A 20,591-nucleotide genomic window follows, 5' to 3' on the forward strand; every position below is an offset into this window, starting at 1 on the left:
TATATATATATATATATATATATATATATATATATATATATATTCAAATGAAAATGGCAACATCGTTTTATAAAGTATATGCGTTCAGATGTGCTTCATTTTCACTGGAGAAAACCTGTGGTGTGATGAGGGGTGAACACAGCGAAAACAGCCGTTTTCATATGAAATTTAAAGGGGATTAAAGGGGACTGAGGCGATCATGAATTTGTGCAGTTTATGGAACTAATCGCAAAATTTAGGGGGCTGAGTAGTCTGAGGAGGCTATAGCCCCCCTAAAAATGGCCTAGCGACGCCTATGGATCACATCCAGTTTGTGTACAGTGGATGACAACTTAAACAAAACTCCATCACTGTCTACACTGATTAGATTGAGATGAAGGAAGAGACGCGCTGCCTTTCAGCAAGACGGTTTTGTTGAGCCTACAAAAGAGCAAAGTGTACACTACCATTCAAAGGTCTGGGGTCAGTAAGATTTTAATGTTTTTAAAAGAAGTCTCTTATGCTCACAGAGGCTGCATTTATTATACAGTGAAAACAGTAATATTGTGAAAAATTACTACCATTCAAAATAGCTGTTTTCTATCTTAATATATTTAATTATTATTCCTGTAATGGCAAAGCTGAATTTTCAGCATCATTACTCCAGTCTTCAGTGTCATGATCCTACACAAATCATTCTAATATGCTGATTTGATGCTCAAGAAACATTTCTTATTATTATCAATGCTGTAAGCAGTTGTGTTGCTTAATATTTTTTGTTTAAACTGTGATACATTTTTGTTAGGATTCTTTATTGAAAGTTCAAAAGAAGAGCATTTATTTGAAAAAAAAAACAATTATTTTGTAACAATGTAAAAATCTCTACTGTCACTTTTTGTTTAATTTAATGTATCCTTATGGAATAAACGTTCAACAAAAATATTTATTATTATTATTAATAATATTATATTATGTTACTGACCCCAAATTTTCAAACAATCAAGAATCATTTACACGTTAAATAGTTATAATAATTAATATTTATATTATATTGTGGTTTATAGATGCATGTTTGATGTGTTTTCACTGAATAATGCATGCAAATTATGAAGTAAAAAAAAATACTTACTTACTTTTTTTTATGTAAGCATGCACACTGCCCTCTGGTGTATCGGTGTGTGCACACCAGCCATGTCCCAAATCATCACTGCCCCTGAACAGGCACCCTGCCAGTGGCAATGACATCACCCACCTCAGAACACAGACTGACACTCACAATTAGCCTCGTTCTATGTGGGTATGTGTGACAGGGCTGCTACATTCACTCCGTCTTACGACTTGAGACTGACTGCAATGGCGGCCAGTATCTCCTCTGGGTATAGAGGGTTTTTAGAGAGGGCAGTGAAAGGTCCTGTGCCATTTTCAGCGAATTTCTTTCTCCCTTTGTACAAAAGGTAGATACACGGCTCACAATTAAAGATAGGAATTGTTCAAACAGTGCCGTAAAAATGTCTGGAATTAGTTTTGTGTTTGAAAGTTCATGAACAGTAAGTTCCCAGCTATTCCAAACCTCGGCCCAAGTGTTTTGTTGCTAGAAAGAGGAACAAAGTGAGCTAAAGAACGACTGCGAGACCTAACACTCCTTGAAAATAATACAACATGACACAGTAGACGGAAATAATTGGTGATGTCATGTCTTAAGGTCTGAATCTGCTGTAGAGGAATAATTCGACAATGATCTGATATGAAGTGTTTTGCTGACATGGTCTACCTTTTCATACTTAGGCTGTGAAGGAGAACTACAAATTGCATTGCAACTCACATATGTACACATGCACACATCTCTCATATTTAGGGAGCGGGAATGGAAATATAACAGTCAAAATCTAGAATGACCTCAAGAAAGTGTTTATGGGACAGTTTTTTCTTTATCTTTTTTTTTCTGCAAAAATAAATAAATGAATAAAATTGAAATAAGTAAACAAAGAAATAAATTATAATTATACAAGTATTTCATTGATTGATTGACTTATTGATTTTAAGTAAATTACAGTTTTTCTGAATTGCTAAAACACATTTCTTGAAACCATCCCTCATTTTCTCAAAACCTTAAACACAAATCCAAATACTCAAACTAAATTCCAGAACATTACAGAAAAAAGTATATTGTATTGAGTAAACAATTTTGCAATTCTGTAAAAAAGTATAGTAATTGCAACTGAGTAAGGTGAATATATTGTATAGGCCTATACTGCAAGAATAGTATTATGCTGAATATTGAATAGTACTGAATGTTTATATATATTCAGCACTTGGATACTGCAAAAATACTGCAGTCCAACTGCAAAGGCCAAAAAGTTCAAATAAAACTCTAAAGGAATAGCATGTTACAGTAAATGCATCTTAGTGTGATAAGTGTTTGAGTGAATGAGAATGTGTTTAAAGTTTTGCAAAAAGAGTGCATGAGATTTGCAAATAGAGCTGCCTGAACTTGTTTAAGGTTTAGCAGAAAGAGTGCTTTATTCGACAAATTGGTTTAATCTAGTGAGAATTTGGTTCAGAGATTGGGGTTTAGTGTTTTAGCAATTCAGAAAAACTGTAAAGTACATATAGTCATTGCTGCCATACATATTATTAATATAAATGCTGATGGTGATGATGATGATGATTTCTCTTGCATATTCCCCTGCAAAAAATAAACATATTTATTTATAATTAAAGGCCATAATTATAGTAACCATGATATTATATTGTTTAGTTATTTTATATGGGAAAACACTGGAATAATTGATCATATGCATTTTCAAAACACTTTTGATATCCTATTTAAATATGTAAAATAAATTAGAATTTCTGTGATTGTATATGCTGCCAACAATGCTGATTATGTTTTTGCTGTTTTTCAGTTTGCACTGCTTTAGTATTAGCAAGCACACATGTAATTGTAATATAGTTGTGTTTTGGGATTATGGCATGTGCATAGGGCAGGTGGCATGGCCAGCAGTCTGGTGCTTTACCCTGACCTGACCCAGAACCAGAACCAGGTGCTGGACTGTGATTATGAGTCTCAGAAGACCATCCAGCCTCCAGCCTTCCCCAAATCCACCATATGGACACCAACTGCTATGTGATGAACTCTTCTGAGCACAAGCGCTTTTCATCCACATAAATGAACATACAATGGTCATACCATACGTAGTTAATGAAGAATGGGTACATATGCTTATTTATATTTGTTTGTCTAATTAAGATTTGCATGATCATGTTTTCCAAACAAATGTGAAGTGTAAGACACATTTTTTTTAGATATAAAGGATCTCTAAGACCATAAACTGTGATTTATTTTACAATTAAATTTTAGACTGAATACATGTTTGTATTTATTTAATGATCCCATGGTTTAATATGTCAGAATCGTTATTTTCCACCCAAGAATACAGGCTTATTCATCTGTGTGTCACACTGTTGAGCAGACCAGGAACTCTCATTTTGTTCCCTTGTGTACTGACATAACTCCCCTTGGCACTGGGTCACATTACATGCTGACACAGGGTGCATTTTTTCAGATAATTTTACTCTGACTGCCACACTGCATTAACCGTTTTACTGTAGAAAACAAGAACCTCAGACTGACTTACCCCGGTGCAGATTTTGAGGCATGAAATTTAAGCTGAATATAAGACCACAAGATGTGTGACAGTGTATTGAAAGATGAGAAGCAGGATGCACATTTCAAACCAAATCTGTCAGTGTTTGTGTTGAGTTATTTCTGTTGTATGAGTCAAAATTGTCTGTGTGTGTGTATTAATGCATGTTTGAGGGCATGCGAGTCAGAGTGGGCTGGGTTATCAGAGCAGAGAGACAGAAGGCAGTTTGCAGTGGACAGGAGAGAAATTCACATTCTTCATCTCAACTTTGCCTGTCGCAGTCATCCGCACATTGCTGCGTGTCACTGGCACACTCCTTCTTCTTTCTTTCTTTCTTTCTTTGCTTTTCCTCTGATTTTGCTTGATTGTCATTCTTCTTGTTCAAACACCTTATTTTAGTTTCTCTTAGTATCTTCTACCAGAATAATTATTTCTTTAGGTTGCTTTTCTCATACTATCTGTTCATCTTACCATTTTTGCCTGTATCCTTTCATTCTATATCTGGCTTCATTTACATATTTTATTTGCATAACCTAATGCAATTTGGTGGTACCAGATGGAGTCAAAGCATCATGGACCTCGACCTCTAAGACCCACAAGGTAAAAATGTCCTTTTAAATGTCAGTTTTTGTAATTTCCATTGTATTCTTCACCTCTGTTGTTAAACCTAACATCTATCCTTTGTGGTGAATCATTTCCTTTAAATTCTGCTCCATCCATCACCTTTCTGTCTGTTTCCTCCTGTTTCTATTTACCCAGCTTTTTGTCCTCTTCTGTACCTGTCCATTCAATTCATGTATATCTATCTCCTCAACAGTCTTTCTCAGAGCACCATTTGTATATATCTCTAGTCCCATTTTGACATTTCTTATTTTATTTAGGGCACACACACTGCTGTTTTGAAGCATTTGAGTTGGTTTAAGCTAGTTGGTAGCTGGTCCAAGCTGATTAACTGGCACAGGATGATGATTAGCTAGCTAGTTCAAGCTGGTAGACCATCTTGGAACATCAACATCTTGGTCAAACCAGCTTGGTTATGCATCAACCATCTTGGTCAAACCAGCTTGGTTATGCTTGTTTTTGGAACAAGATTACTGGTCAGTATGCTAACCTTTACCTTTAATGAACAGCTTGGACCAGCTAGAAACCAGCCACCAGTTTCCGAAACACAACTAGCATCTTAGTTTATTAATATATATATATTTTTCCCCATCAGGGCATGATTAAAAATTTGCCTGCAAATGTCAAGTGCTTTGTAATACTATGCTAAATTAATGTGAAGTGCATTTTATGCCTGACCGTCAAATAGGCTAGCTTGTTTTTAACATGCCTTTTCAAACATAAGTGCTTTTTGAGCCTTTCTCAACATGACTCAAATCATGTTCAAATAATTACCCATCATAATCAAAGTTATATGTGCATTAGCTTGAAAGGGGGAACTCTATGGTGATGAATTAACTTCACTGCCAGTTCAGGATGTGGACTACACAGCTTGATGTAATACAGTGTGAAAGACTGTCTACTGAAGACCAAGCTCTCTATGAAAAGTCACATTTCATTTATAGAGAGGATGATCATAAAGAAGAAAGTCACTTTGGGATACAGCACTTTATCCACTTATTACACCAACACTCTTTCTTATTGCTCCTTCACTGCAGTCCAGCCATGCCTTTCATAGGTTGCCCCCACACAAATGGATGTGGAGGCCCAGGTCGGATATTGCTACGTGAGATGCTATGGCAGCTGGAGCAAAGAGTACATCAGGTTCAAGAGGAGGAATTTCAGTACTGCATCTCCCGTGGCATTCTGGGATACCGTCACCCCCCAGCATACCCAAGCCTGCTTGCCCTTATACCTGCTTCTGAATGCCGCCAGCTAGAGCGCCTCTGTGGTCGCATCCCACCCTCACACACTGCCATTGTACTTTCCAGGTAAAAAAGGTCTCTCAGTTTTGCCTTGCTTGCTTCACTTTCTACATATTGTTCAAATGTTCTTTAAATCCTATATAAATGCTCTAAAATAGTCTTCGAATGCTCTAAAAAAATCACATATAGAATATAAAAATCTGTCTTCTTTAATGGCTGACATTCACTATTTTAAAAATAAAGAATGAACATTCTATCATATCAGTTTAAAAACATGAGGGTGAGTAATAATGACAGAATTTTTAAATGATAGAACATTCATTTTTAGGTGAATAGCCCTTTAAGTACACGAGAATATGACAGCAGATTTTAGAAGCCAAAAAATTGTGCTGAATTATTTTCTAGTTAGTTCCCTTGTTTTAATTTAGTGAAATCTTATCCAGGATTTAACTAAAAGGAAGGAAAAAAATAATTAGATAAGGGAACAAATTCTTACTCAGTGGCCACAGTATCTTGTTTTATTTCATTTTTTCCCCACGTCATGTGCAGAGCTCTGTATGAAAACATTACTCACTCACAATTATGCTGTTAAACTAAATATCAGCACAGCTGTGATTACTGTGCTTGTGTAATATTGCTTTAATATTTTACTAAACATTTTATTGTGCTCCATCAAGGCTTCATGATCTTTTGGCCCACAATGACATTCCTCCCTGGGAACTGGTGGGTGTCTTCAAGCAAGTTCTCAAAGACTTCCTGAGGAGACAGGAAGACGGCATACAGAGACATCCAGCCCCTTCAGCTCCATCAACAATTCTTTCTGCTCCGAGTCCACCTACAGAGAGTAATGACAGAAATCGTATTGTTGGAAATGCATCTAATTCTTTATCAGAGGAGACAGGAAAGCACAGGGAGGAAATTCCTACTATTTCTAGTTATGTGGATAAACATTTGTGTGCCGCCTGCCCCTACTCTATCCACAGAGATTGGAGTCTGCCCTTTTGCCCTTTTGCTTATGAGGCCTACAGCACCACATTGTGAGGCACTTAATTGTAGAAGTCCAACACCTTCTCATGGCAATTCATAACAATTTTATGTTTTGTCAAATTAGTGGTTAATTCTTAAGAATTTGTACAATCTGATTTGTATGTTTTTGTATGATCTGCTTGCATCCCATAGATGATTACTTTTATAGTAATACTTTAATGTACTAATGATAATGCATTTTCATACAAATCACCACCTATAAATTCATATGAAATCGCCACCTCATTGTTTCCTCATGAGATTGGCTTGAAAAGTCAATGCAACCATTTTCTGTCTTTCCAGTTTGAAAAATCTAATCCTCTGCTCCAGTTAATTAGAATAATTAAAAGTAATTAACATGAGGATGTATTATGTGATGTTAAAACTTGGAAGATGAGCCATAATCTTTTTGTAATTGATTGATAAGATAAAACTGATTTTTATGACATGAAGTAGCTACCTTTTCAATAAAAAAATTCTCAACATCATAATAATCCTTTTTTTAAATGTATTATATAAATATTATTATCATTATTATTATTATTATTAAATTGTGTCTAGTTATAGTCAGAAAGACTACTTTTTAATTGTTTTATGTTTTTTTTTGCCATTTTTGGAGCTTGACAACTACTGGTTATGAACTGTTAACAAGAACTTCATAATGATTCTTCAAAAAAAAAACTTTACTTTTGTGTTTTATAGACAAAATAAAAGGTACAATAGTAAATAATGACAGAATTTTCATTCTGATATTTTAATGTCTTTAGAACTACTTTTATTATCATTATTATTATTATTATTAAATTGTGTCTAGTTATAGTCAGAAAGACTACTTTTTAATTGTTTTATGTTTTTTTTGCCATTTTTGGAGCTTGACAACTACTGGTTATGAACTGTTAACAAGAACTTCATAATGATTCTTCAAAAAAAAACTTTACTTTTGTGTTTTATAGACAAAATAAAAGGTACAAATGACAGAATTTTCATTCTGATATTTTAATGTCTTTAGAACTACTGCTTTAATGTTATTGTCTAAACTAACATTTGCCTTTGCATTTGTGCCCATTTGTTTCTAATTACAGTAATGTTTTTTTTGTGATGTAGCTTTCCAGAGTACACAGCTAATGACTGATCAAACTAAAAGTAGCACACACACATAAGCACATACACCCAGAGCAGTCAACCCAGATATCCAACCTAATCTGTCATTTTTTTTCAGAGTTATATTTCTGGATTACAGAGCAGAGATTAGCCTAAGGGGAGAGGATTGCACCACTGTCTTTGTGCATTAGTGGTCCTGCTTGCTGCATGTACCCATGAACTACCAACAATAGCACTCTCACCTCTCCCATGCTTTTTTTGATAACAGTTAAAATCTTTACTTGTCTTTTATCATATAGTGACAGAACTCTGTTTATCATGTAGCATGGACTGAAAGTGGCATACAAAGTATAGGTTTGGTAATTATCTCTTGACTGCGGAATAACTGTAGGGCTAGATAAAGTGAAGTTCTCTTCTGTGGAGTGTTTGTTACCACAAAAGCCTGCAGATGCAAAACCAAATATAGTATATATATAGCATAAATATTGTCTTATCACATTTTCTGCTTATACTTTTGTTGTTACCTCTTCTACAGAAAAAAGAAAAAAATACTGATACTTTTGTGTAACAAGCTTAGTTTGCTTCTGTGAACACTGCAAGCTTTATTGTTCTCTCCATGTACATTGTCAGTGAAAATTAAATTTGAACAAAACCTAATTTGTATTTTTATAGTAATTATTTCTCACACCAGTGTTGCCAAGTCAATTTTTATAAGTGACTTTGGTCTTGTTTTTCAGACCAGGTTGCTTCTAGCATCTCACATTCTTTGGTTTTTATCCAAAGAATGATTTGGTATAATATACAAAGAAAATATAACGTATCTATCCATCTATCTATCTATCTATCTATCTATCTATCTATCTATCTATCTATCTATCTATCTATCTATCTATCTATCTATCTATCTATCTATCTATCTATCTATACTTTTAGAGCAAAGCAAGAGACTGTGTGGTGCTAATGTTTTTATAAAATGCTAATATTTAATTTAAATTAATTTTCATCCATTTAAAAATCTAATTTTAAGTCTGTCTAAAGGAGACACAATGAGGACAATGAAAAATACATTTAAAGGGGTCATATGATGCGATTTCAAGTTTTTCTTTCTCTTTGGAGTGTTACAAGCTCTTGGTGCATAAAGAAGATCTGTAAAGTTGCAAAGACTAAAGTCTCAAATCCAAAGAGATATTCTTTATAAAAGAAAAGGCTACCTAAAACGGCTCATTCTAACACGCCCCCACATATCTACCTCACTATGTGGGAAGATTTGCATAACGCCGCCCAAATGTTCACGCAAAGAAAGAAGGCATAACTTTTATTCTCGCTGTAGTATTGTTGCTGCCGCCATGTCGTGAAGAGCTGTGTGTTTCGTTGTGAAAGCTAAACTCCTTTGTTTGCCCTCCCAAAAGGACGATATCGCTTTTTTGTCATGCCTAGAGCTGATCCGTGCTGGTCGCTGAGGAAATACTTCAACTTAGCGCTGTGGATCGCCGGATCGGCTTTCACCGTGGACGAAGCGGAGTCCAGCCCAAGCATCACAGTATGGTAAGGGGCGTAACATTTCCGTCACACGCTTCAGGAGTTCGGCCAATCACAACGCACTGGATAGCTGGCCAATCACAGCACACCTTGCTTTTTCAGACCGATGAGCTTTGTAAAAATCAACACGTTTCAGAAAGGCGGGGCATAGAGGAGAAACAATAATGTACAGTATGTGGAAAATAATGTGTTTTTTGAACCTTAAACCGCATAAACACATTTCATTACACCAAATACACAAAATATTGTTATTTTTAGCAGCATCATATGACCCCTTTAAGCGTTACCCTCACACGCGGACTTTTATTTTGGTGCCGGTGCTTTTAATTACAAAGCGGAAACCTACATAGATGTTCCGCTGTCTCCCCGAACTGAGCTAGCGCTGAACAGTGACCTTCTCCGAGTGGTCCAGTGCACTTACATTCTAGAGGTGAGAATGTTTTCTTATGATAAATTGTATATGTTTTCAGTTGGCATGTTTTAAATAATCACTGACTATTTCAAGAAGATTCCCTGTCTTTTAAACCATTATTTGTTTCGGACATAACTGTAAATGACAAGGCCTTGCTGAGCGCCTTAAATGAATCAACATCGGTTAATGACTCAAGCTTGACGCCTGAATGGTCCTCATGAATCGAGGCGTGTGTTTTTTTCACAGCCTCTGCGGGAATTTTGTTTCTATATCAGACAGCGAAAAGATCTGTTGTTCCTTTCGCCTTTCAAGAGACGCGTTATCTTTAAACTCAACCGAGCTTGGCATGAATGCGTCTTAAACTCTGACAGTGAAATACTGAGAATGTTTTTGCACTTTTTTTGGTCACCGTCTTAAAGACTCCTTATATTCAAGTTTAATAGTGTTCTTTTTTATTCACGAACTAGTCCTTGAATGTTTGAGTAAGTCCTTGAAAGTGCTGTTTGTGTCGTGTTACTCTGTAGATTTTTTGAATTTATAAATCGAGGGAACGAAATGGTTAATCGTGCGCACGATTTAGCCTACTATTTTTTTTTCCTGCATGCAATGTGCGGGGCTCTGAAGTGGTAAATTAATGTTCCATGGTTTTTGACGCCTTTTAGACGAATGTTCATGCATCTTTATGTTGTGATCACTAGATGGCAGGTGGTGCATTCGCTGGCTGGTGGACTAAGGTGGCCCCCTACTACACCAAAGCATACCAGGAGATGTGGGTTGGTGTAGGAATCATGACTTTCATGTACTACAAACTGTCATATGGAGGTGAGATGTCAAGTTTAAGAGCTCTGCAGTAGTGTGCATGCTGTCTAAATGTCATAAACCCTTATTCATTTTATGGTGCACATTTTTCTTGCCATTAAATTTTGTATCTTCTGGGCATTGCCCATATTCATGGACCGTTTGTTGTTTAGAAACCGAAACTTTTGGTGTTGTGTACAAGGCTACATACTTGAGTTTAAGAGCTTGTTAATGTTGTTATTATTAACAATAATATTGCTGTTTTGCAGGAAAGAAGAAAGCAGTGCAGTCAAGTAAGTGTAAACCGTTTTGGTGTTATGATTTTTACTCAAACTTTGGTGAAACATGAAAAGTTTAAACTTTCATAAGAAAGTATTTTAACCGTTTTCAAAGCAAAAGTGAAAAGGTCTAAACCAGAGGCTTCCAAACTTCGCTCCGCAAGGGAGGTTTAGGTGTTAGGTAGGAAAAGTTTAGAGAAAACGGAGTAAAAACTATTTTTTTTAAAAATCATAAAATAAGATTAATATGAATACATCTAACAGTACAGTAGTATGGTGAGTAGAAACAAATGTAAAGTAACACAACAGAAACGATATATTTTCAGTAATATTTTACACATTTGTAAAAACTTTTCACAGTATAAATGAGGGTTATGTTAACTTTCATATTCTGTAAAACAGGTTGTCACTTCAGATTCAGTTTTTTTTAATGTGCTTGATTAAATATGGAGCTGTTTTACTCAAGATGCCTTCAAAGGAGATACCAAATATGATCATAACCAGTGCATATGCAGATTGATAACTAGAATTTTGTTCTAACGTTCTAACATTCTGATATTAAAATAGCTGTTAAAAGGTCTGTAGATATCGTCATCAGGTTATAATACTGTTTTCACATCTACTTGTCGGATAAAGTGTTGAGACCTGTTTTCTAGTTTGGTCAGGTGATGCTCGACACATACCCCATTGGTGATATATATGTGAAAATATATAGCTGTTTTTTAAATTTTAGGATGGGCTTCCTCTGCGCAAGAATGCTCATATTTGAGACATTGGGGTTTAAAAGATAAAAGTATAAGGCATTGTTGAAAATGCTTATTTATGGGACATATAAAGAAACTTTCTGTATCCAATGTGACTTTCCTTTTCTCACAGAGCCTGCGCACTGATTGGACCCCCGGAGTGTCATTCCCCATGTCCTCTCTGTAAATCTTCCCCTGAAGAACTTCACCTGGATATCTGTATTTTGTTTTATGTGAGCAATAAACTGCTTGATTTGGATCACACTATGGAAAATTCACTGCTTGTAGTGTTTCACTCTGTCTTGCAGGAAATTCATATCAGCAAACATGAAAGTGTTTGATTGTTAACTTATGGATTTAAACTATTAAAGCAGTCCTGACTCCTGCCAAAAGTGTTTGAATGACTTCAGTACTTGAATATCAGATACAATTGTTTGTAGGACACAAATCAGTGTTTTCTCCGAGTAGATGTTAAATTTCTACTAAATTTTCATTTGATATTTTATAGAGCACAGTTTTTATTCTAGACAAATGTTATGCCTTATAACCTTAGTTTAGTTAAGGTTAGTTAATGAAATGCAGTTCATGTTATTGATCAGTAGTTTGTGTTGAAGGACTGTCCATCAGATTTAAAACAAACGTGAAGTCCTTTAACTCTTTCACAAATACTTGAAAACTCCTAAACATACCATTTGAAATTCTACGATACGGTACAATACAATATATATTAATTACTGGAAACTACTTGAGTGAAAGTGGCACAATGTTGAACATCAGAAATAAGCGTATACATATTCCATGTTGCCATCATTGAACACCTGCAAATAACCATTCCTAAATTAAAAATGACTTTAAAGCTTCCTAAGAAATAATGTGATTCATCGACAAGCTAAGGGCGTGTTATACCTAGCTGGTTTTCATCACTTGGAGACTTTAATGACTACACATGAATACATCCATAAGTCACTAAGCTCCACATTCCTATCATTCCAGGTCTGCGCTTGCTATCATCTAGACTAACACAACAGCGCGACCTGCTTGAATTCGCCTCAGCCAGTTCGGGCTGTTTTGCTATACTTGTATTGCTTTTATTTTGGTGCTTTAAAAGCTATTACACCAATATACGACTACATGTAGAGGAATACGCGAGTTCTGATTTCGTTTTCTCCCATTCGCTTCGCGCGTCGTAGTGTTTGACCTGGCTTCGGCTAGCAGGCTAACTAATTTAACGTTAGCTATCTGGCGAGTTAATCGATACTCTGCTGCGTTCACGCCGCGAGGATACGAGGAACATCTCATGTGTCTTTTCTAAAAGATTATGGCATATATCTACACGTGACAAGTGAGTATAAGTAGTTTTATCCACCGCCGGTGTGTATTCTCAATGTTTGTTAACATTTACTGCACAGAGAGATGTTTTTCTGTTCGTGCTAACTGGCTAACAGATGTGAGAACGAACAGGGCGTAGATGTTAAAGACCTTCTTAAAACCAATGCCTTTAAATGCTCTTAGTTTTTATTCAAAACACTATAACGTTGTATATAAGCATAGTGAGGAGAGAATGAGTTACGGCGTCTCAGCGGGTGTGTAGAAACATCAAACATCTGCGTTTCACAGACAGTTCTTCCAGTTTAGCGAGTCTTTTAAAGCTTCCCTTTAATTCTGGTCAGCTAAAGATGATGTTGCTTGTAACGATAAAGCGTCTAATTAAAGTAAAAGAACAGGATGCACAGAGTCGTGGCCTGTTTGGCCTGTGTTTGTTGGTGTGGACATTCATGTGTCAGTGATAGTGCAAATGAAGTTGTCTTCCTGATGTACAGAGGGCTGTGATCTCGGGTTGGATGTTGTGGATGGCAAAGTGAAGCTGAAGACCAGATGTTCCTGTGACACAAGCTTAGTTTTTATTCAAAACACTATAACGTTATATATAAGCATAGTGAGGAGAGAATGAGTTACGGCGTCTCAGCGGGTGTGTAGAAACATCAAACATCTGCGTTTCACAGACAGTTGTTCTTCCAGTTTAGCGAGTCTTTTAAAGCTTCCCTTTAATTCTGGTCAGCTAAAGATGATGTTGCTTGTAACGATAAAGCGTCTAATTAAAGTAAAAGAACAGGATGCACAGAGTCGTGGCCTGTTTGGCCTGTGTTTGTTGGTGTGGACATTCATGTGTCAGTGATAGTGCAAATGAAGTTGTCTTCCTGATGTACAGAGGGCTGTGATCTCGGGTTGGACCTTGTGGATGTTGTGGATGGCAAAGTGAAGCTGAAGACCAGATGTTCCTGTGACACAAGCAAAAATGATGCCCGTAAGTATTCATTCGAGTCAAAACAATGCATATGGTCTCTGTCAGATTATTTTTATGGTTCACATAGTGAGGCATCAGTTTGATTCTTATAGCTTTTGTGTTTATAGTATTTTTTGAAACAACCTACTCCATTTGGAAAGTACGTACAGTATCTTGGTTCGTAACACTAGTGTGAAAGTCTTTGATTTGTTCATTTCTGAGAGAGCGGTGTTGTGGGCTGCCTAGAGCCTTGCCGGGGATCTATAATGGGGTTAATTTTCGGAAAGCTGTGGATGGGAATATCCACAGTGCAGATACACTTGTCTGTGCCTCATGCTGTGCTGTTTCACTGATCATTTAGCTTTTTAAGAACAATACCTCTGTTTGAGATGGCAAACAACGAGTTTTCATTACAGAACAGTTTCAAAACAGAACTTTATTGTGTGACAAGGCTTTTGTCAATCCTCTGTTGAAGAGCTAATTTTTTTCTCCATGCACTAATGGCAACTATTAGTACTATAATGCTGATGCGCTTTTGCTCGTTAAGAGAATGTTGTTGTTTTTTCAGCCTAATGATGGCTTAATAGTTTCAGTAATGCTAAATCATTATTGTCAGTTTTGTGTCCCTCCTTCAGATCTCAAAGGGTCTCGGTATTTGATGCTTGGCGACACTGAAAACATACAAATGCTGCAGTTGTTCATTCAAGTTTTTATTGCTCTTTTTTTAATTTCAGTTTTGAACACTATTCCATATTTGTAGGAACTAAAGCAGGGAAGGATGCACATCCATTTAAATATGATAATTGTTTTTTTTAGGCAACATTTTTGAATAAATTGTTTGCAAAGACTTCAGTACATCAGGTCTTTTTTTTGTGCTTTTCAGAATCAGTTTTTTTCCCCCACAGAAAATCAGTGTGTTGTCATGAGCACTAAGACTCTGCAGGTGAATTGCTCTGAGATCACGCATTAACTCTAAAGGAAGCTTTGTATCATTAAACATTAACCTTGTTTAGCACATTTAACCCACAACATTTTACGTTTATCAACAAAATAGTCTTTTACTGCCTTCTCTACAGATGTGGATCATCTGAGTAATTATTAAGTTATCACAGCGCAAGTAATCACTAACTACCATGCTAACCTTATCTAGAAGAATCCTCATGGTATTCAGGTGCCAGGCAAATCTTATATGTGTAATTGGGGTTAACAGTGTCAAGTTTTGGAGGGCTTTAGCAGCCCCTACCTGTGTTTTGTTTTTTTAAATTCACTGATAAATCAATATAAAATCATTACAAGTACCTAGTAAGCCAAGCACCTTGTCAAATGTATGTGTATGCTCATATTTCCGTTTTCCTCTGTAATACGAGTCTAATGTGTTCCCAAACTGAATTTTTCAGCAGATTGTTAGTCATGATTACCGTCCTTTGATGACATCTGATTAATATCCTGTTTTGCTGTAGTGTAGAAGGGATCTGATTGGTTCACTAAATAAAGTAAAATGTGATTGTACTGATATGGATTATAGAGAAAAAAGGTGTGTTCCAGTCTGTCTTGTAGGTTTAAATTAATTTCTTATTTATTTGATGTGATATTGTTGTTGGGTGAGAGCCTAATCTCAGTATCCTAGTACCTGTCTATAAAGGGAAAAGAGCACACACATTTTATTCAGCAGTAGGCAGCAGATAGGAGGACTGTGAGGTATACTTCATTTTTTTTATCTTATGTCTCAATTGGGCATGCAAGCCTTGAGTGTGAGAACATATGGATGATCTATTCTAGTGGACTATTCTTTTCAAGCGCTTACCCAAAAATTGGGCTGTACGTGGAACTCGGACTGTCTGCAAGCTGGAGCAGAATGTGGAAAAGACTTTGGGCTTCAAGGACAGCAACACTGTGATTTTGTGGGTGGTTTGTGATTATAACATTGTTTTAGCCAGAAGTTTAGTTTCTGCAACTATTGTGATGGTCTTGAACTGCACACGTTGTCCCAGATCTTTTTCCAAGATGTTTAAAAGGGAAACATGCAAGTTGCAACTGTATAAGTGCGGTTGCATTAGAGAAATTTGGACAAAATTTTGCAGACAAGAAAGGTACATTTTCATTACTGTAGTGATGCAAGAAACACACAGAAGTCACTTTCAAACCAAGCAGCACAGCGAGTTCACATAACAAACTTGAACTTGATGCAAAATCTTAGTGGGGGTATTTTTCGTCCTTACTCAAAACTCCCGTTCGCAAGGATTCCTATTGAAATGGCAGGATTTTGTTCTCAAAACTTTAGCTAACAATGGTAAACGTGACTCTGCCATAACAATGTAACATGAAAAGTCAACTGTTGGTGGTCTAAATGTACTTTTTTTTGCAAGCTAGTTGTTAGAATGTTTGATTTGTTTGCTTTTAGCTTAATTGCAAAACAGCTTTTAAGTACCACACCATTCATTTTCCACTTATTGATTCAAACTATAGCCTTAATTGTATACTGTTGAAAGCATGATTATCCGCAGCAGCTTTCAAACAAAGGATGTTAGGTTCAGTTTCCTGCTTGCTGAAGCCCCTACACCTTCTCCCTTTGCTGATGTTGGCAATGTAAAAGTGTAGCTACAGCCTCTAAGCTGCCTGTGCTGCAATTGGCTGACAGCCATGGAAACAGCCAAACAAGGGGTAAACGACAAACTCACAGCAGGGTGTGGTTGAGTTCAACATAAGGTTAGAGCTGTGCATTACATTATGGTCTTATATTTTATGAATTTACTTTTTGCCTCGTTGTATGTAAAACCATCTAGATTGCACCTCAGGGGCTACACAGATGTGCATGTAACTGCTAAACAGAGTGAGTGATGAATATATAACGGCATGTGCTTTTATCCTTTGGTTTCTCTAGAACACTAAAGACATCTTCAGTCTGCCTAAATGAACTATGAGAAAGCTGTTTTTTCCATAGTCAGCCTCTTAGAAACTGTATAGGACTCTTAGTTTAAGACTGTGTTGAAGATGCCATTTGCATCACGAATGTAAGAATTTGACATAAAAGATGACACATACTTTTAAAAAGGTTAGAAAAAATTGCCCTTAGAAGAAAAAATGCCCCTGGAAATCAATTTGGGGGTGAGATCGGGGGGAAATGGAAAAGTAAATTTCTCACACTTCTGTAAACTAATGATCACACAGAATATAAAAATAGAAAAACTTCCGGGAGTCATCTGTCCATGACAGGCCTAAACCAGCCAAGGTACCAACGCAAAGTAAAAAAAAAAAATTTTTTTTATATATATAATTATTTTTTTTCTTCTGTCAGTTTCACTCACCCTTATTGTAAATAGTACGTATAGTATGGTTGAACATAAGGGAGTGAAAATGGGTGTGTCTGATAGGAAAGGAATGAGGATGGTCTGTTATTGCAGCAGTATGGTGCGTAATAAAGATAAAATCCTTTAATGTCATCCTGCACTCATCTCTATTCTTTCAGGTATGACCGAACACCCTCTTCAGAGGAAATTCTTTTATTAAAAAAATAGGCAACAAACAGTCTGAAATGAATTCTAGATAAATGAGCACTTTGTTTATAAACATGTTTCTCAATTTATTATGATTAGAAATATATTGTTAATATTTAAAATATATTAAAAAAAAATTCTAACCCCATAAACATTGTCTTTAATTATAGAGTAATTTAATTAAGGACAGTAATTGTTAAGGCTTATTTTGATCATTTGTAGTGCTGAGCTCCCCACTAGTATGAGGAAATAACTAACATACAGCAGACTGAGCAGTGTGGACGTTTGCAAGACTGCTGCTTATCGCTCAGCTTTTTTAAATGAGGTTTTGCTCTTCTTCCTTTTTATGTGTTGTTTTTGTCAGTTTTGCCTTGGATTGTTTTCTTGACTCAGTCATTTCTACCTCTTGAAAGTATACCTTTAGGTTCTTTGACCTTATTAGTTTAATAATTTTTCTATATATGAAGTGTTACAGGGTTTAAGACCGTAATATTACAACATAAGCACACACAGGCGCTCACTTCTTCCAGGGTTTTGAGTTAACACAACAAAAAAAGATATTGGTTACAGTTTACAATGACTTTCATTAGCAAACATTATTAATAGATGAGAAGTTCTGAAAATGAGAAGCTTTGAAAATAACTATAAATAAACTATATATCAATTGCTGCATTGTTTTTTTTCAGAAAGATGCAGTGGTAACCTTAGCATTTTATTTTAAGATTTAACATTTGTAGATGGTCTGAAGCAAAAGAGTTGTAAAAATTCAGAAAGTCTTTTAGAGCTCATAATTTGTTTAAAAAATATAACATATTACACATTAATGAATAAATCAGTATATATATAAAACTATTTAATTTACAAGTGTCATGTTTGTGATATTTTTTTTCTGACCTTTAAATCAAAACATACTCATGATTTTATGACATCAATTACTGCTATATTTAATCAGAAACAGTCTAAATGTTATTTGTGTATTTTACTTTCATTTTATTAGAAGTAGGACAACAGCGCACCCTACGGAATTAAAACTCCTTATTGAGTGGGCATTAGGACCTGGGGGAGGCTGCCACTGCCGCTGCACGTGCTATTACTGTTGACTCTATTACACACCGAACTTGAAAAAAACTTGATTCTCTAACATTTGCACTCTCTATTCGGTTTCTATTCTAACTACTTGTTTTATTTATAAAGAAAAAAGTGCCTCTAACACTAGCATTCTCTATTCTTCCTCTATTCTTAAATAAGTATCGGTTCAGGCACCATGTAGGCACCGGAACCGTTTTAAAAGTATAGATTTGGCACCGTTATCGAGAAAAAAAACTAAACGATACCCAACCCTAGTTGTTTCATTGGAGGGGAAGGGGTGTATAGTTTCAGCTGTCAGTGAGATTGACCCAGCCACTAACCCAACGGCTGGATAACATAAAACTACCCAGCACTGGAAAAAACAACGCAACATATGACCCAACAGGCTCAACCCAGCAGTTGGGTATAAAAAAAAAATAACCCAGCATTTTTTAGAGTGTACGTGTTTGAACTTATTACCTGTTTTACATAATAATCAGTATTATGTCATAATGTATGTTAATGTTATACTACAGAAGAGGCGTCTCAAGACATTTTTCTAAAGTTAAAACTATTGCCGGCTGAAAACTGCAAGCTCATTGACCAAGCTTGCATCGTTCTAGAAGCTTATTTTTCTATTTGAATTGACAGCCTTGTTGTCCATTGACAAACCTCAGCTGAACCAACTGTGTCTGTTCTGCTAGATAGCATTCCTGTTTGGAGAAAGATTCATAACTTGTTACCTCAGCGTTCTACTCACTATGAATTCAAAGCATTGGACTGATCCACAGTTCCTCAATCTGCCATTCTGCCTTGTGGCTCTCTGCATGTGTGTGTATGCACATGTCCTGGATTTGTGTTTACTGGGGGTTTGACATCTAATCTGGAGTGTTTCACACAGTAGGTGTCTGCTTTAATTAGGGCGTATTGATCATGATCCAGGTCCTGCCCCTCTGCATTCTCACTTACTGCTCTCAGATGCAGCTCTTCGGTTTCTTTTAACTTTGTACTGAGTTTCCAAGCTGTAAAATTAATTCTGGGTCATTATAATGATTATGAATATTGTGCTGTTTGGTCATGTTGCCTGCAAGTTACAAAATCAAGGATTTGAATGGTCAGTTGTCAGCCAGATTATCACCCACTAGTTACTTTTTGAAGTTTGGTTTTGTGTTCTGGTATTTGGTAGTTTCCTAGAACAGTAATTCATTCTGATGCTGTTTGATCTATAGTGTCTTTATTAAATCTGGTCTTGTCCATAACCATTTGAGGTGTTTTTAGAAGCTCTTAGAATTTTGACACTTTCTGTTGGGACATGAGGACACGTTCATGTTTATATTTCTAGACGTTTCCTTGAGCTGGAGTAGGCATAGGCCGGTATGATAACCTTAAGCAAAACTATCACGGTTTCACGGTATCATGGTATTGTCGTTACAGCTCTAAAATGTATTATTTTTAAATGACTGGGTAAAAAAAAAATGGTTCAGTTTCCCGCTGAACACAATATATTTTGTTTTTGAGCAACATACAGAATATTAGGAACAGTAGAATTTGTTTAATTTTTCTTTGATTTGTTTCCTAAAAAGAAGAAAAATAAAGACTGACATCTTTATTTAACCTAAATCTGTAATTACAGTTATTTACTTTATATAATTCATATACATATAATTTAGTTATATAATTTCATACACATAATTTGATTTAATAATAACCCAATTTGAAGCAAAAATAGAATGTTCTGTCTAGCTTTGTGAAATTATACTACATGCCTGAACGAAGCAAACAGCAGATGCTCTGGATGAGACGCAGATTCACTCTCTGACAGCAGGAGGCGCTTCTGGAACACCAGATACGGCATTTCCTTGGTTACCGCTGTAAACAAAGCAGCAATGTGCTGAAACACTGCTTTAATATGAACTATTCAGAGACGAGATTAAAAGAAAATACCACTTAAACTTTTCTGAAGACAGTCAGTTCCCCTCAGAAACACATTCATATAAACCCCCAAATCAATATTGAGGATTTTCTTCCAATAGTTCATGCATCATGAACAGTGAGTGATCTGCCTGCTACAGTATTTTTCTCTGTGCGTCCGTCTTCAACGTCTCTGGCCTGTGTTAACGGGCGTTTACAGACTTCATATTTTCACATAAATTACATTTTGGAAAACGATTGCATTGCAACGCAGTTTGTGCAAATCCAGAATAGAGACGAGTTGCTTGCAATAAGACAAAAAACGGCCGGTTGCCGATCGCGTAAGTTCCAGGGGCAGCAGTTTAAGTTCGGCCATCCTACACACATGTGACTGACCGCTCGCTCGCACCAACAGGAGGAGGAGGGTTGTGTTACTCTCTACACTG

The 20,591-nt window shown here is 36.1% G+C and overlaps 2 protein-coding genes across 4 annotated transcripts in view; both read left to right on the forward strand.

Moving 5' to 3' along the window:
- The first annotated feature begins 3,662 nt into the window (after nucleotides 1–3,662).
- On the forward strand, nucleotides 3,663–6,981 carry LOC107560380 (protein RD3-like). Its single transcript, XM_016244540.1, has 3 exons — nucleotides 3,663–4,226; nucleotides 5,285–5,557; nucleotides 6,169–6,981. Exons 1-3 carry the CDS (start codon nucleotides 4,183–4,185, stop codon nucleotides 6,530–6,532), a joined length of 681 nt encoding a protein of 226 aa, XP_016100026.1. The 5' UTR covers nucleotides 3,663–4,182; the 3' UTR covers nucleotides 6,533–6,981.
- A 5,371-nt stretch (nucleotides 6,982–12,352) lies between these two features.
- Nucleotides 12,353–20,591, forward strand: part of LOC107560381 (apoptosis-stimulating of p53 protein 1-like) — a 61,571-nt gene continuing 53,332 nt past the window's right edge. For 2 of the 3 annotated variants that reach the window (XM_016244541.1, XM_016244542.1), the window contains exons 1-2: nucleotides 12,353–12,730; nucleotides 13,598–13,693. In XM_016244541.1, the coding sequence (XP_016100027.1) occupies nucleotides 13,685–13,693 (9 nt within the window). In that variant the 5' untranslated portion in view covers nucleotides 12,353–12,730; nucleotides 13,598–13,684. The remainder of the gene's footprint in view (nucleotides 12,731–13,597; nucleotides 13,694–20,591) is intronic. The other variant, XM_016244543.1, reaches the window with a different exon arrangement.

Source organism: Sinocyclocheilus grahami, unplaced genomic scaffold (assembly GCF_001515645.1).
Source record: "Sinocyclocheilus grahami isolate Dianchi unplaced genomic scaffold, SAMN03320097.WGS_v1.1 scaffold722.1, whole genome shotgun sequence".
NCBI classification, from domain to species: Eukaryota; Metazoa; Chordata; class Actinopteri; order Cypriniformes; family Cyprinidae; genus Sinocyclocheilus; species Sinocyclocheilus grahami.

Coding starts and splice junctions, on each gene's coding strand:
- LOC107560380 (XM_016244540.1), top strand. CDS start 4,183: ATGGAGTCAAAGCATCATGGACCTCGACCTCTAAGACCCACAAG. Junction 4,227..5,284: donor CGACCTCTAAGACCCACAAG/GTAAAAATGTCC, acceptor CCTTCACTGCAG/TCCAGCCATGCCTTTCATAG. Junction 5,558..6,168: donor ACTGCCATTGTACTTTCCAG/GTAAAAAAGGTC, acceptor TGCTCCATCAAG/GCTTCATGATCTTTTGGCCC.